The following is a 14,542-nucleotide window of genomic DNA, read 5'->3' on the forward strand; positions in this document are numbered from 1 at the left end:
AAATGTCGAAGGCACATGGAATGCTGTTACCTTCCCACCAAGGTGGTTCCTATTTTTCCACTTGCATTTTTACATACTTTTGAACTGCTAGGTTGGCAGAAACTGGGGCAAATAACAGGAGCTCACTCTGTTACGCGGCACTAGGGATTCGAACTGCCAACCTTTCTGATTGACAAGCTCAGCATCTTAGTTATGGTCATGGGTATAATAAAGAAATATGTTTTTAAAAAATGTATACAATGGTTAAACAGAATATTTCATGTGAAAATACAGAGAGCCTTCAGTACCTCACAACATTTTGAATTTATTGGGGAGGGGGAGGTAAAAACAAAGCTTGAAAATTTTGCCAAACTTTTTTTATTGGGGACAATATGGCATCTGTACTCATCATGTGGCCATTTTGATTTTATACATGCAAATCATACATGTGTTTAATATAAATCTATGATTGTAGTACATAAGACTATTTTACTTTTTTGTGATATGTATATAAATTAAGGTTATTCAATGCTTACACTAGAGAAAAATTAAATGCAACAATGATGATATAGTGATTTTAAATAATCATTAAATTATTAATGTTCAAAAAGCTAATCCATGGCATACTAAAATGGAGTTGAAAGCTGTGCACTCTAATAACTGAACTTCTTTTATATAAGCCATAAACTTGACATTTTCACTTTAAGAGAGCTGTCAATTTTCCTATCAATAACATGATCTAATTCAGCAGTTCCCAACATTTGCAAACTGATGGCCCAGTCAGTGTGTGTGTGTGTGGGGGGGGAGTGGGTCATGTGAGCAATGGTCCAGCACACATGACCATGTGCATGCAGCTCAACTTGCATGAGTGGCAGGCTGGTGTGCGCGTGCACAGCTCAACCTATGCAAGTTGAGCCGCATGAGTTTGTGCCCACATGCTGAGCCACTGCATGTGCAAGTTAAGCTGTGGGTGTGTGTGTCAGCCCACCGCTTGTATGACCCACTTCCCCTCTCCCCCCCCCAACCAGGCCACCGCTGCAAATGTTGGGGACCGCTGAATTAAAAGCCAAGAGAAGTCACTCAAAACTTCAGGTGTTTCTTCAGCAATACATAGAGTATAAGAAATAAACATAAACTAGAGATCCTAACTCATGAAAGCAAATATGCTGTAATCAACATCATTGTAAGTTGGATGAAGACTCATGTTTGGCATACAGCACTGGAAAGCTACATTTTATTCAAAAAGAACAGACACTAAGTTTTGTCTCTTCTTGTTCACAATTTTATTTGTCACAAGGTGGAAGAAAGAACAAGAAGGTTTGCTACCCTGAATCTTATCCTCCCCCATAAAAAGGAATTGGTTGAAATATTTTAAGTGAACCAATAATGCTGTCTTTGAATCTGTGAAATCTAGAGGAACAGAATCTGAGAGGAAGCAGATCTGCATCCTATGTTTCAGAAGAATGGAGTCTGATGATCTAAGAAAAGATAGATAGAATTCAGTATCTTAAAATCGTGAAAGAGAAAAGTGTCCAGAAAGAATGGGGAATTCTGTGAAATGAGATACCAAAGGAGCAATCACTAACAATTCTCATAAGGAAAAATAAGAGAAATGTACCAACATTGATATATGTAAAGTTCTCCAAAAAGTTGAAAAGAAACACATATGGGAAATGGAAGCACAGAAGCATACTTAAATAAAAATACAATGTTACTTCCAGAAAGGAATTAGAAAGACTAACGCTCAGAATGAGCTGTGGTTCATGAAAGATGCCAAAAACAACACAAATAATTATTTGGTTCATTAGAAACAAAAATTAGCCAAAAAGGGAAGAATTCTATTGTAAGCAAAAAGTGGCAAATGGAACAGTGAAAAGGCTGAACTAATTAACTCATATTTTGTATGTTTTTTTTTTCAAAAGAGAAATAGAAATCTAACCTATTATGCTACTGGATAAAGGCAAGAACCATAGCTTACTATAGACAAGGAGAAAGTAGGAGAGAACTTAGCTAATTTAAATAACTTCAAGGCCAGATGGATTACAGATAATACAGAAGGAACCAGTAGAAGTGATCACAAAGCTACTGACTGAAAACTTCTAGAGGACTAGCAGGGTCATAGAAGACTGGTGGAGAGAAGTGTCCTCACCTAAACAAAGGGTAAAGAGGAAAACCCAGGAAACTATAGACCTGCTAGCTTGATACTTATATCAGGTAGGGTCCTTGAACATATTATCAAGAATATAATATTATGTCCAATTTTCAACATTGCTACAATCCTGTCTGTGAGCACTTGGATGGGCAAGCTACAGTTAACAGATAACAGATTAACAGAGTTGTAGGTCATCTAGTCCAACCCGCTGCCCAAGCAGGAGACCCTACACCATTTCTGACTGATGGCAGTCCAGTCTCTTCTTGATGAAGCTCCCACAACTTCTGAAGGCAAGCTGTTCCATTGGTTGATTGTTCTGCCAGAAAGTTTCTCCTTATTTCTAGGTTGAATCTCTCCTTGATCAGTCTCCATCCATTATTCCTTGCCTGGCTTTCAGGTGCTTTGGAAAACAAATTGACCCCCTCTTCTCTCTGACAGTGACTTCAAATATTGGAACACTGCTCATCATGGGTTTGTCCCCAAAATTCATGCCTGACTAAACTTATTTTCTCTTTTTAATAGTTACTAGCATATTAGATTAGGGAATTAGACAAAGATTAGGGCTGTAAATTAGATTACGGCTGCAGACAAAGGGTCTCTAAATTCTTCGGCTCATTGATCATGAACTTTCAGATTGTTCATCAACCTCTATATATTATATGAAATTTTAAAATAAATACCTATAGCCGTGATGGCGAACCTATGGCACACGTGCCACCTGTGGCACGCGAAGCCATATCAGTGGGTATGTGAGCTTTGCCCTAGCTGAGCTCCAACGTGGATGTGCATGCTGGCCAGCTGGTTTTCGGGCCTTTTGGGCCCACCGGAAGTCAGGAAACAGGCCATTTCCGGTCTCCGGGGGGGGGGTTGGGGAAGGCCGTTTTTGCCCTCCCCAGGCTCCTAGAAAGCCTCTGGAGCCTGGGGAGGGTGAGAAACGGGCCCACTGTGCCATCACGTGCCAAAAGCAGGGGGAGCACAGGGGGGGTCGCATCTGCGGGGGGGGCGAAGTGCATTGAATTATGGGTGTGGGCATGCAAGCACACCACCCTCCCGTGCGACCTCCTCTTTTGGCACGCGACGGCAAAAAGGTTAGCCATCACTGACCTATAGTGCTACAAATACTATAAAGCTGATTGTGTGACCAACCCTAATAAGAATCTTTCATTGGTGCAGAAAGAAAACCACCCAAACAGCAAAGGGACAAATAATCAGCTCCTAACTGACAAGATGATTTTGAAAACTGAAAGAGAAGGAAGACCAATTTGAATGTGGCTTGGTTTGATTACAAGTCATTTGACACCGTGCCACATGACTGGATAATGAAGTGCCTAGAAATAACAGGAGTCAGTAGAAACATCAGAAGCTTTGGGCACAGATCAATGGCACAGTGGAAAACATAGTTGCTGGTCCATGTTGATAGACTGTTAGAAGTTAACATCAAGAGAAGAATCTTTCAAGGACATTCACTATCACCATTACTGTTTGTCATTGCGTTCATTCCTCTGTCAACGTTACTGAATAAGTCAGGCCAGGGCTATAAAACAACAAAAATATCTGCCAAGCGATCTCACTTTCTCTACATGGACAATCTAAAGTTTATGGAAAAACATCATGCAATGGAATTGCTGCTCAACACTGTCCCAATATACAGCCAAGATATTGCAGTGGAATTTGGACTGGACAAATGTGCCAGTTTATATTCTGGACAATACCTCTAATATTAATAACCAACATCTGCCTTTCCCAGGTCCTTGGGAATGGACTCAATAGATGGGGAAAAAAACGTCAAATCCAGTTTAAACAATCTGGTTGACTGTGTGACAAGCCATAATGGCCCCTTGAAGTGTCCCATTAACCTTTGAGGATCAATACTTGATACTTTGGGGTACGCCACTGCAGATGCATTGTACCTGAATTTCAGAATACCCTTCAACAAGTCTCTGATATATTCTTCATTCATTCATTCATTCATTCATTCATTCATTCATTCATTCATTCACTCACTCACTCATTCATTCATTCAGTTAGTTAGTGCATGGCATACAGGGCCAGAGATTTTGTTCATGGCTCCACTTCAACTTAGAGAAAGTTATCAAACAGAATGTGACCAAGTACTATGCTGTTAAACATTTATCAATGATTTGGATGATGGAGGTGAGATAACACTTATGAAGTTTATAGCTGATATAAAGTCCGGGGGTTGGGGTGGTAATATTTTAGAGAAAAGAAAACATTTTAGAAATATCTAGATGGGTTTGAGCATCTGAAATGAATGAGGTCAAATTTTATAGTAAATTCTACATTAGAGTAGGAAAAATTAAAGGTACAAGTATAGGATGGGGGAGACCTCGTTTGGTAGTAGAACATTTGAAACAGATCTTGTTGACTACAGGTTAAACATGAATCATCAATGTGATGCAGCTGCTTAAAAGGCAAAACTATTTTGGGATATGTTACTAGGAGCCTACAGTTCAGACTATGGGAAGAAAGTACAGTATTCCATTTCACACTGTTGTGGTCAAATCTCACCTGCAATAAAATATTCAGTTCTTGGTCACCAATTTCAAAAGAACAGTGACAAAATGATGCAGATTCAGAGATGAGTAAGAGACCCCGAAACAAAGCTTGTGTGGAAAGTTCAGTCTCCATACATTCAGCCTACATAAAAGGTGACTAAGGTAAGATATAATTACAGTCTTTAAATATCAGGAGATTTGTCACATTGAAGAAGTAAGATTTATTGTCAGCCCTGGAAGCCATCTTCTTCTTTGGATCTTCAGGGCTGCCACATTTAGTGCTGTGGGAAACTGGGAGGGGTGGATTGTATGGCGTTGGGGGAGATATCTAGCCATAACAACATTCTTTTCTCTGAGAGTCAAGGACATTCTGCCCTGCACCTGGAGTGGCGTGACTGGGAGGCATCTCCAGTTGGGATGATGCTTTGATTGGACCATGTGATGGACATGTGGATTCAGGAGAAGGGACTTGGACTTTCTTTTGGGTGGGGAAAACCTGGAAGCTTTCAGTTTTGGGCTTTCCCAGATGTGCCAATATGACATCTCTAATAAAATGGAACTTTGAGGAACTTCTAGCCTCGGGGTCTTCTTTCATTGGGGGTATCACTTGGAACCCTGACACTTATCATATACTGCTTTAAAGCAGTGTTTCTCAATCTTGGCAGCTTTATGATGTGTGAACTTCAATTCTCAGAATCCAGCATGCTGGCTGGGGAATTCTGGGAGATAAAAGTCCAGACATCATAAAGTTACCAAAATTGAGAAACACTACCATTAAGGGAAAGACCAGGACCCAAAATTAAAACTACAAGGAAGTAGATTCAAGTTTTACATCAGGAAGAACGTCCTGATTGACCTGTCAGTTAGCAGAACTGGCTGCCGCAGAAAAGTCGTAAGTTCTCCTTTACCGAAAGTCTTCAGTATGGATGGTTATTGTCAAAATATGATCTAAAATAGTATTTCTGAATCTTGGCAATGTTAAGATGTGTGGACTTCAACTCCCAGAAGTCCCTAGTCATGAGGCTGAGCCAAGGTTGAAAAATATTGCTCAAGTGGATCCTGCACTGAACATGGGATTGGTAAAAAGACTTCTAAAGTTCTTTCTAACTCTATGATTTTATGATAATTGAAAGCTACAATTATGTATCAAGTTTTCATTCTTTTCCTTTGCTAAATTTGATTAGTGGGTTTTGTGGTTTTTTTGGCCTTTATGTATTTTCAAAATTTAAAGTATCTCTCATTCATGACCTAAATCTTTTGACAGAAGTGTTCCTAGGTGCCATTACTTCTAAATTATGTACCAAAATATTGTGGAGCAGCTGTCTAACTATTAGTAGATGGAATGGTATTGTTCATTCTTGTATTGTGTTCCAATGGGAATAAACCTATTTCTGTTGAATTAATTCATTTAGATTTTTTAAATGGCTACTTCTCCAAGATACTTGAATTTGACCATTTTCTCCTCTCTCTCTCTCTCTCTCTCTCACACACACACACACACACACACACACACACACCTGTCTTTCCAAGTTTTTTTTATTTGAATAAAAGCTGAAAAATTAGTTAAGTTGCAACCAACCGAGGCAACATTTATTATTTCTCAGGAAATATTTCCAAACTATTAATCCACACAATTTCAATGTGTATATTACTGCTTGTTGAACATATAATATTACTTCACTGCATAGAAACAATGCTTGAAGTGTTAAATGTTTACCTATGAGGTTTGCTATTATTCTCTACTGCTGGAACCGGTGATACTTTTAGATTAATTCTAAAGAACTGTAGTGATTTCACAGCAAGGCTCAGGCTATAATTTTAATACTGTAACATCCTCTTAGGGAAATGTGTTATTGTACACAGTGGAATTTACATCTGAGTAAGCATACATATTATTATCCTTGTAGTTCAACTCTAATACCATTTACTTAGATGGACGTCTTGCCTTCCTACCACACAGTTTACGAATCTATTACAATAATACATATGCTCACCTCTTAGTAGCTCTTACTAATCAATAAAACTAGAATATAGATATGAAGTCCTATAGGTAGAATACTTTCTTTGTGATCATAAGAAGAATACATACTTAACAAAAACTATTTATTGCTTCTTTTAAAAATTCAATTCATAAACAGAACACCATTTGTTAAATTAAATCTCTGAAAGATCTTTTTTAAAAATTATATATGTTTAATGAATGAATACTTTCAGTATGGGACCCTCCACTAGAGTTTCAAAGCTTGTCTATTTTCTGTTTGGAATAAGAGAATAGTTGCTGGAAGTTTACTTCGGATGGAATGTGGAGATCATAGAGCAATAATTACTTTATCATCACTTAAGGTTTGTTCACTTTCTATAAGTCCATATATACTGAAAGAATACAGACTAGGACCTCCAGAGTAGAATACGCATTTATCAGGCAAACGAGAATTATACTAGCAGTTAAAGTAACACTAGGATGTAATGTTAAACTACGCAAACTTTCCTTCATAATAAATAATGCACAACTTTGGTAGAAGATATTCCTACTACTAAACCCAGAGTTTATGTTCATTAAAATCCAGTTTTAGTTTTTCTAACAGCTAAAAATCCACAGATTCTTTCAACCATGAAACTGTATTTTGGGATTTTTGTCTTTTTCTTAGACAATTGGAAAACACAAAAAATATTGTGAAAAAGCATTTCACAATCATGCCCATCACATTGTATACTGTGCTGCATTTTCCAACCTTTCTCTTCCAATTATGGTAATAATTATCCAAATCCAAATGAGTTCTGTGGGCCACCCATTCTGAATTAAAAACAGATGCCTATCCTGGACAAACAGATTTTAGGTGACCTTGGAAATAATAACACGATTACTTGGAAATAACTAGTTTTCCATTGTGGGAAATTTCAGTCTTAAGACAAAAACTGAAGTACAGAAGAGTTATGAAATAGTTTCCTTGATAACATTTAGATATGTACATACATACATCATTGAAAATACATGCTGGAATCTTTTGGGGACTTTACTGCTTAGAAGCCATGTTAACATTCTGCAACTGCCAAGAGTTTATTTAATTCTAATCTTACCCTAGAAATCATGCAAATGGTATTACAGAAATGCAATATATTAAACCACACATGTATAACTTGTTATTTATATAGCATCTTTTCTTACAACAATACTAAACACATGGCTACTTTTTTCTTCATTAAAAACAACAATATCTCTAAATGTGAACTTGTAGGAAGGAATGAGATGCACAGTCAATTTGGCAGAATAAGTCTCCAAAGTGCAATCATAATTTCAATGTTATGTTTCTTGATTTTTATGAAAAAATATATACTAACAGCACAATATTAAGAACTGGAGTTACATAAAGAAGAGAGAAGAAAGTAAAATTCTGGTTAATGCTAATAAAATTTTTCTAACACATCCAGAATTTCTACCACTATTAGCAATATAACATGTTTGCTACTCCTATTCTGACATCTAGCTTTGGAATCCTACTCATAAAATTTCCTCTGATTAGTTATAGTCCAAGGACTATACTTGGTTTAGGAGTATTTTTAAGATGAGAGAAACAGAGTATTAGACATTTAACTCATATAGTTGTTATTTTAACATCCTATCCATCTTGTCTAGTTATATGCTTCTATTTCTTGCTGCTAACCACTGATCATCTCAGGATACTTTAATAGTAAAAAAAGAATGAAACTGAATTGTTGGGAGTACTTTGAATCACGAACAGGCAAGGCACATGTCAGAAAGTCAGCAAGGGATCAAGTAATCAAAGGATTACTCTATAATAACTCATATATGAAGTAGTTGGCTATCTTCTTCATTCACTTATCTATATTTATAGCATTAACTGTCTACTATGACAAATAACTACACATTACTCTAAAATGGCAGTAGTCTTATTTACCTTCAGACACGTTAACTGACACTGTAACTGGAAAAAATCAATGGTATCCAAACTGAGCCAAATAACTGTTTCAAATATTAGGAACCTACTTTCAATCTTTCACTGCTTGGAAGTAGCAAACTTGAGAAATTATAATACATGCTGAAAAGGCCACCAACACTATAATTAGATACACTAGCTGTAATGATAATAACTTTGTCCCTGCAGCAGTTAAATTATTTAGAGCCAAGGTACTAAGCCTTCTGCTGTATGGCACACAACCCTTTGCCTACAAAGATGTAAATCAAAATTTTAAAGAACTATGCTTCGCTTGTCTCAATCTGCGCCAAACTATCTTATACGGCTGGAAATGGATTGTGGTTGTGAGGAGGCCCATATGAGAACTGGACATTTGAAATACAGGTTAGAACAACTTTTTCTGGGGTCAGACCCTAGCCCATGCAATCCTTGCTGATAAATTAAACTCTAGGAAAAATAGTACAATCCTTTATCCTACTAGCCTTTCACATCAAGTGATTGGCCAGAGAAAGATATCTTAAAGGTCAGAGTCATGATTTGGACTTAAAGAACATATTCAAAGTTTCAAACAATTGTTACAAGGGTTTCTGTAACAGATCTTTCACTATTTGGAATTTTCTAACATCCCTTCTGTCTCGTACAGAAGGGCATTCGTACTAGCAAGATTTATCAAGGATGTTGGCGGGAAAGTTCAGTAACATCACATCATTATTAAGACAACAGGATAGTTTTGTACATCACATATTGCTATGTTGCTCTCTGTGCAATACATGATAGTTAGAGTTATAACTCTTATCCTTATGTGAAAGTTGGCATGAAATGGAGCTTCTGCTAGCAGACTGGTCTATCTAAATTTCTTTGAAAGTTATTAAATTGTGTTCAATTGCGACTGCTGTGAGAAGATACTGGTTTTAATTTATCTTCAGGTTTGGATCTGAGCTACATAAATTGGTCTACAAAAAGTCAATATTTAGTGTCTACTACTACTACCACTCTAATATGTTAATTCTTCATTGCAATTATTATTTTTAATGTATAATATAGTTTTTTGTCTCTGTAAACTAATAAATAGCTTTCTTTTTTTCATTCTGCAGTTAAGAGAAGGCCTTAATGATATTAATAATTGCCAAAGGAAATAATAGTTTTAACATAGGTTTTAAAAAGCGTTTATCAACAAACAGAACAACTGAGCAAGCACAAAACCACTGAATCTGTTCAGAATAAAAAAGTAATATAAGGCAAGCTGGCCTTTATCACTATAATAGCAGATTGGAGAAAACCACATGAAATTCATTCAACAGTGCTCTGGTTGTGTGAACACACTTCAGCTCTCAGTCACACAAATAACATGACAGGAATTTCTTTTGGCCAAGCTATCAATTTATACCTGTTGATTTATGTCTGGCTTAAATTTAATATGCAAAAAGAACAATTATATGGTAGGTTTCAGCTGACACTCGTTTTGTAACATAGGAAAACCACATAATGGCATCATCAGTCTTTAGATCCCACTGCAATTGAAGAACGGTTTACAACACAGAGATGCACCAACTCTCATGTCTTTGGTCAACTAAACTGCCAAACAACTCCACATAAGAAATCCAGCTGAATTCAGATCTATCATGGAAAAAACTGCATAAAGGACAAAATGACAACCCAATGAGAAAGACATACCTTGATATCTGTATGTCAAATTCTTGCCCACATTCTTAACATATATACATTATGATACATAGCTAACTATAATACTTTCAAATTTTATTATATTTAGTAGATTTAACTGCAGTCTCAAGATAAAAATTGAGATTGAGGATCCCCACTAAGTGGTGAATTAATGAACACTAATAATTTTTTATAATTCAGAGCCCTACAAAAACAAAAGCTATATTTTGGAAATGTCTAAGATAAAACTCTAAAGTGCAAGATATGCTTGTAATAATTTGCAAGAACCTGTACATTGATCTAGCACTGCAACTGAAATTAGAGACAGAAGTGACCTAGTAGGATAGTAATCGTAGTCTCAACCTCAATAGATCTGTTTTTGAACTAGTGTTGTAATGGTAATGCATTTCTAACTTCAACACAGTGCTACTTCTCTTGAAATGGTTAGAGATTAGGCATTCATCACAAACACATATTACTGAAAAGCAGAGAATTTAGACAAAATTTTGAGACTGTGACATTTTTGCTGGTACATTACACTACATTAGTGTTATTTCATTTTTTTAAAAATAGAAAAACTACTGTACTCCACTGTGATACGCAAGTATCTACCTAAATACTTTACGGTATTTAAATAAAAATAGGGGGGAACCCTCTAAAATATATTACCGGGCAACCAATATTCAATGAAATGGGATTTATGTCTGAGAATCACATTATCAACTAAATATAAGATCTCTCTTCAGTGATTATGTTTTACCTTAAACCCTGCATATAATTCGCACAGATTGGGCAATCCATAAAATGCAAGTACTATAGTAGATGATATTTATTTCAAAATACAAAATGATGCCCAACAGAAGTGGAATATAGACATAAGATCCTGAAGGTAAAATCCAGGCCAAAAAGGATCCATAATCTCACTGTAATCAACTATTTATATGCTTTCATTGTGCAAAATATCATAGTCTTTAATATAATGATGCCCTCTATTAAAAAAAAATCCTTAACCATTCATTGGGCTATAAGATGAAGATAAAAGCAAAAATAAAATTTACATCTAAGACTATTTCTTCTATGACCTTCCATTGCCTCATAATACCTAACCAGCATGGCAGTTTCTTAACAATGGATGACATTACTCAGACATGGTGAATTATCTAGGCCCATCTGAATGGCAACTTTCACTTTATTAGATTTGAGACTAATTAAGCCTGTGCTATTTCACTGTCCTGGTTATGATAACTTAAGCAGATCCTTAGATTTCTGTAATAGATGTTCTATAGCTATATGCCATACCACTAAGGAGAACAGCAGCCACTGTTTTATTGGAAACCACAGGGGGCATAACCCTTAAGTGGGTGGTAAATGCTCTCCAGGTGGCAGAAGAGGAGACAGTCTTAAAAGGTGGAGAGGAGAGGGGAAAAACCTGTCCTCCTCGCCTGATTATCATACAATTGTATGCAGAGTTACAAACAGGCAAAACATTAACTGCAGCACCCAGCAACTTTTGAGTGCAGTCTACTTTAAGGGAAAGAAATATTCTAACTTAAAAGACTTCCATTCTCTGGCACAATTAGATGTTTTGTATGCTTCAGGGTATTCTGGGGTTTTCAGAGGGCAGGGGAGTTTTAAGAAAAAACACCTTTACAACAGACTCCTTTCCCATAATGTCACTATGTTAAAGGAGAAGCCATTGAACTATAGTTGGAACACTGGTGACTCTTTTCTTAAGGGAATGCTCATCCCCAATTTCTACCTGTCATCAGGTCAGGAGGCTGGCAATCCGAAGTTATCAATAATATGCATTGTATTTAATAATAATAATAATAATAATAATAATAATAATAATAATAAAAGAAGAAGAAGAAGAAGAAGTTCCTACAGTTAACGTTCTTTGGAAGAGAAAGGATTCCGGTTTTATTAGTGTCCTTTCCCCCCTCCCCCTTTAAAGAAAGAGGGTGAGATTAAGGGAGAGAGGCAGAGGACACCTTGGGCAGACGAAGAGCAATTCTCTCCCCATCCCTGGAGTGGGTGAGACGGAAGGCGGGGGGGGGGATACTTTTCCACTCAGTCCCATCTTTCCTTTCAGGTCAGGGGCCTTGCCCTTAGCCCTGCCCGGGTCCCTGGAGGTCCCTCTCCCTCTTGGGAGAGCGCCCGCTAAGCCTTTTAGTTGAGGAAAGTTGGAAGGAGGAAGAGGAGGAGGAGGAGGAGGAGAAGGAGGAGGACCACTTCCAGGAAGCGGGGCGCTCTCTTCGGGCGGAGGAAGGCAGGACAGACGGGCAAGTCTCCCAAGAGCGGGAGATCGCCGGATGAAAAAAAAAAAAAAAAAAAAAAGGAGAAGAGGAGGAGGAGGAGGAGGCGAGAGCCCCTCCCGGCTTCCCTCCTCATTGTGAGAAGCAGCTGCCTCTGCTCGCTTCTCTTCCCCGCCTCGGCCAAGAACAGCCCAGCCCCTCCGCCGCTCTCACCTCCGGTGCCGTCCGAGTTCTCATTGAGGCTGCCCGAAGAGTCGTGGTGAGAGCCCACACACCCGCCCATGGGGCCCGGCCGTCCCGGCCCGGAGACCCCCCCGCCCCTCCTCCTCCGCCTGCTCGCCGCCCGAGCTTCTCCGTCGTTGTCGTCGTTGCCACCGGTCGGGCAGGCGCGCTGGCTGCGGAGCCGACGCCCCCTCCTCGTTGCGCTCGGCCCGGCCCCGCCTCAGCGCCCGCCTCCCCTCCCCTCCCCTCCCCATCGCCCCCCCCCTCCAGCGCAAGGCCGGGAGCGCGGGTTGCGAGCGCGGCGACGGCAGCAGCCTCTCCGCCCGAGCCAATCAGGCCTTCCTCCGCGCCGCTCCGGCAGCCGCTTTTTCCAGGCAGCGCGAGGGCCTTTCCCGGCTCCCCGGCAGCCCCTACGCAGGCTCCTTCTGGCGGGAGGGCCTCCCTTTCTGGTTTGCTTCCCGAGAGAGACAGAGACCTGGCGGCGGGGGCTGCGCGCAAGAGCTCAAGGCTGCCCCTCTCAACCGACGCGGGGCGCCTTCTGAGGGTCTACTGCCCTCGCCCTTTCGGGTTCCTCACAGCGGGAGCTCCAAGTGTCTTTCCAAGCCCGGGCCCCTTTTCTCCGCTTCTCCCCTTGAAAACGAAAGATTACCCCTCCCAGAGCAGCGGGGCGAATTGCCGAGCCTGTATCTATTTCCCCACCCTCACAGACACACATAGCTACCTCCTATGGTGGCTCCCGTTGTCGTCGCCACCCCGCATCAGGAAAAAAAGATCCCACAGCATCCTTTCCTCTCCTCTCCTCGTCCGTACTGCCCGGAGTTCATTGCAGCAGATATCAAATGTGCAAGATTTCCCATCTCTTCCGACCCCTCCTTTTAGGCATTTTTTTTTCTTCGTAAAAAAAGAATTATTTATAGAGAGCACCAAGGTTTCCACGTTTCAATCCTGAGCTTCATATGTTATTTTCTATCACAGTCACTTGCCCTGCTGCGATTGCCCAAGTAATTTTTTTTTTACTGGAGGGGATGCAGATACCTATTTAAAAACAGAATAAGATTTACATACATACATACATACATACATACATACATACATACATACATACATAAGGTATCTGAATTCAGCAGGGATATTTATAACTTTAAATCCCTGACTTTAGATGGACAGATGCATGTCAGCCCAAAGAACAAAAAAAATAACAAAAATGGAAAGGTAGGCTATAAATAAGTATTCACAATTTTTTCATCTTTTACTCCACTTGGGGCATGTTTGCATGGCATCTTTTCTACCCTGCAGTTATTCCAAACCATTTTGAAGCCAGCTGGAATGCTCTTCAAAATACTCTGAATATCTCTCTCTATCATGTCTCTGAATAATGAAAAACTAGAAGGCAGTGTGAGTCAGTCTCTGCTTTGGAGGAGAAGAGAGTGCAAAAATTGGCATTCTGGATGCCAAGAAGAAAATACAACCAGAGGAGACTGTAAAAATTGGCATTCAGTGAATGCTGTGCCATCTGAGCTGGTATACATCCTCAGATAACAAGAATGTCCCGAGTTTCATTTCCTAAAAGTAAAAAATTCTAGTTCTCTGACTTCCCTAAATTACGTGTCCAGGCCAAATAGCATAACTGTGTTTGCACAGATCTCTTTGCCTCATTTCCACATATGGCTGTGATTTTTCTCACCCTTTCTACAGCTTCTCTACTACACCTATTGGAGCCCTGCAGGTAGAACCTGCTTTGTTAAAGATGAAGGACAAAGTGTTTCTAAGACACCTACCTACCCTACCTCCTGCCTTTACTCTTAGTATAGCCCTGTATGC

General features: G+C 39.2%; 1 protein-coding gene across 1 annotated transcript in view; it reads right to left on the reverse strand.

Moving 5' to 3' along the window:
• Positions 1-12,782, reverse strand: part of UBTD2 (ubiquitin domain containing 2) — a 79,243-nt gene extending 66,461 nt beyond the window's left edge. The window contains exon 1 of the mRNA XM_070933969.1: positions 12,713-12,782. Coding sequence (XP_070790070.1) covers positions 12,713-12,782 — 70 coding nt within the window. The remainder of the gene's footprint in view (positions 1-12,712) is intronic.
• Positions 12,783-14,542: the final 1,760 nt, after the last annotated feature.

Source organism: Pituophis catenifer, unplaced genomic scaffold (genome assembly GCF_029215685.1).
Source record: "Pituophis catenifer annectens isolate HBS135680 unplaced genomic scaffold, rPitCat1.0.hap2 SCAF_2, whole genome shotgun sequence".
NCBI classification, from domain to species: Eukaryota; Metazoa; Chordata; class Lepidosauria; order Squamata; family Colubridae; genus Pituophis; species Pituophis catenifer.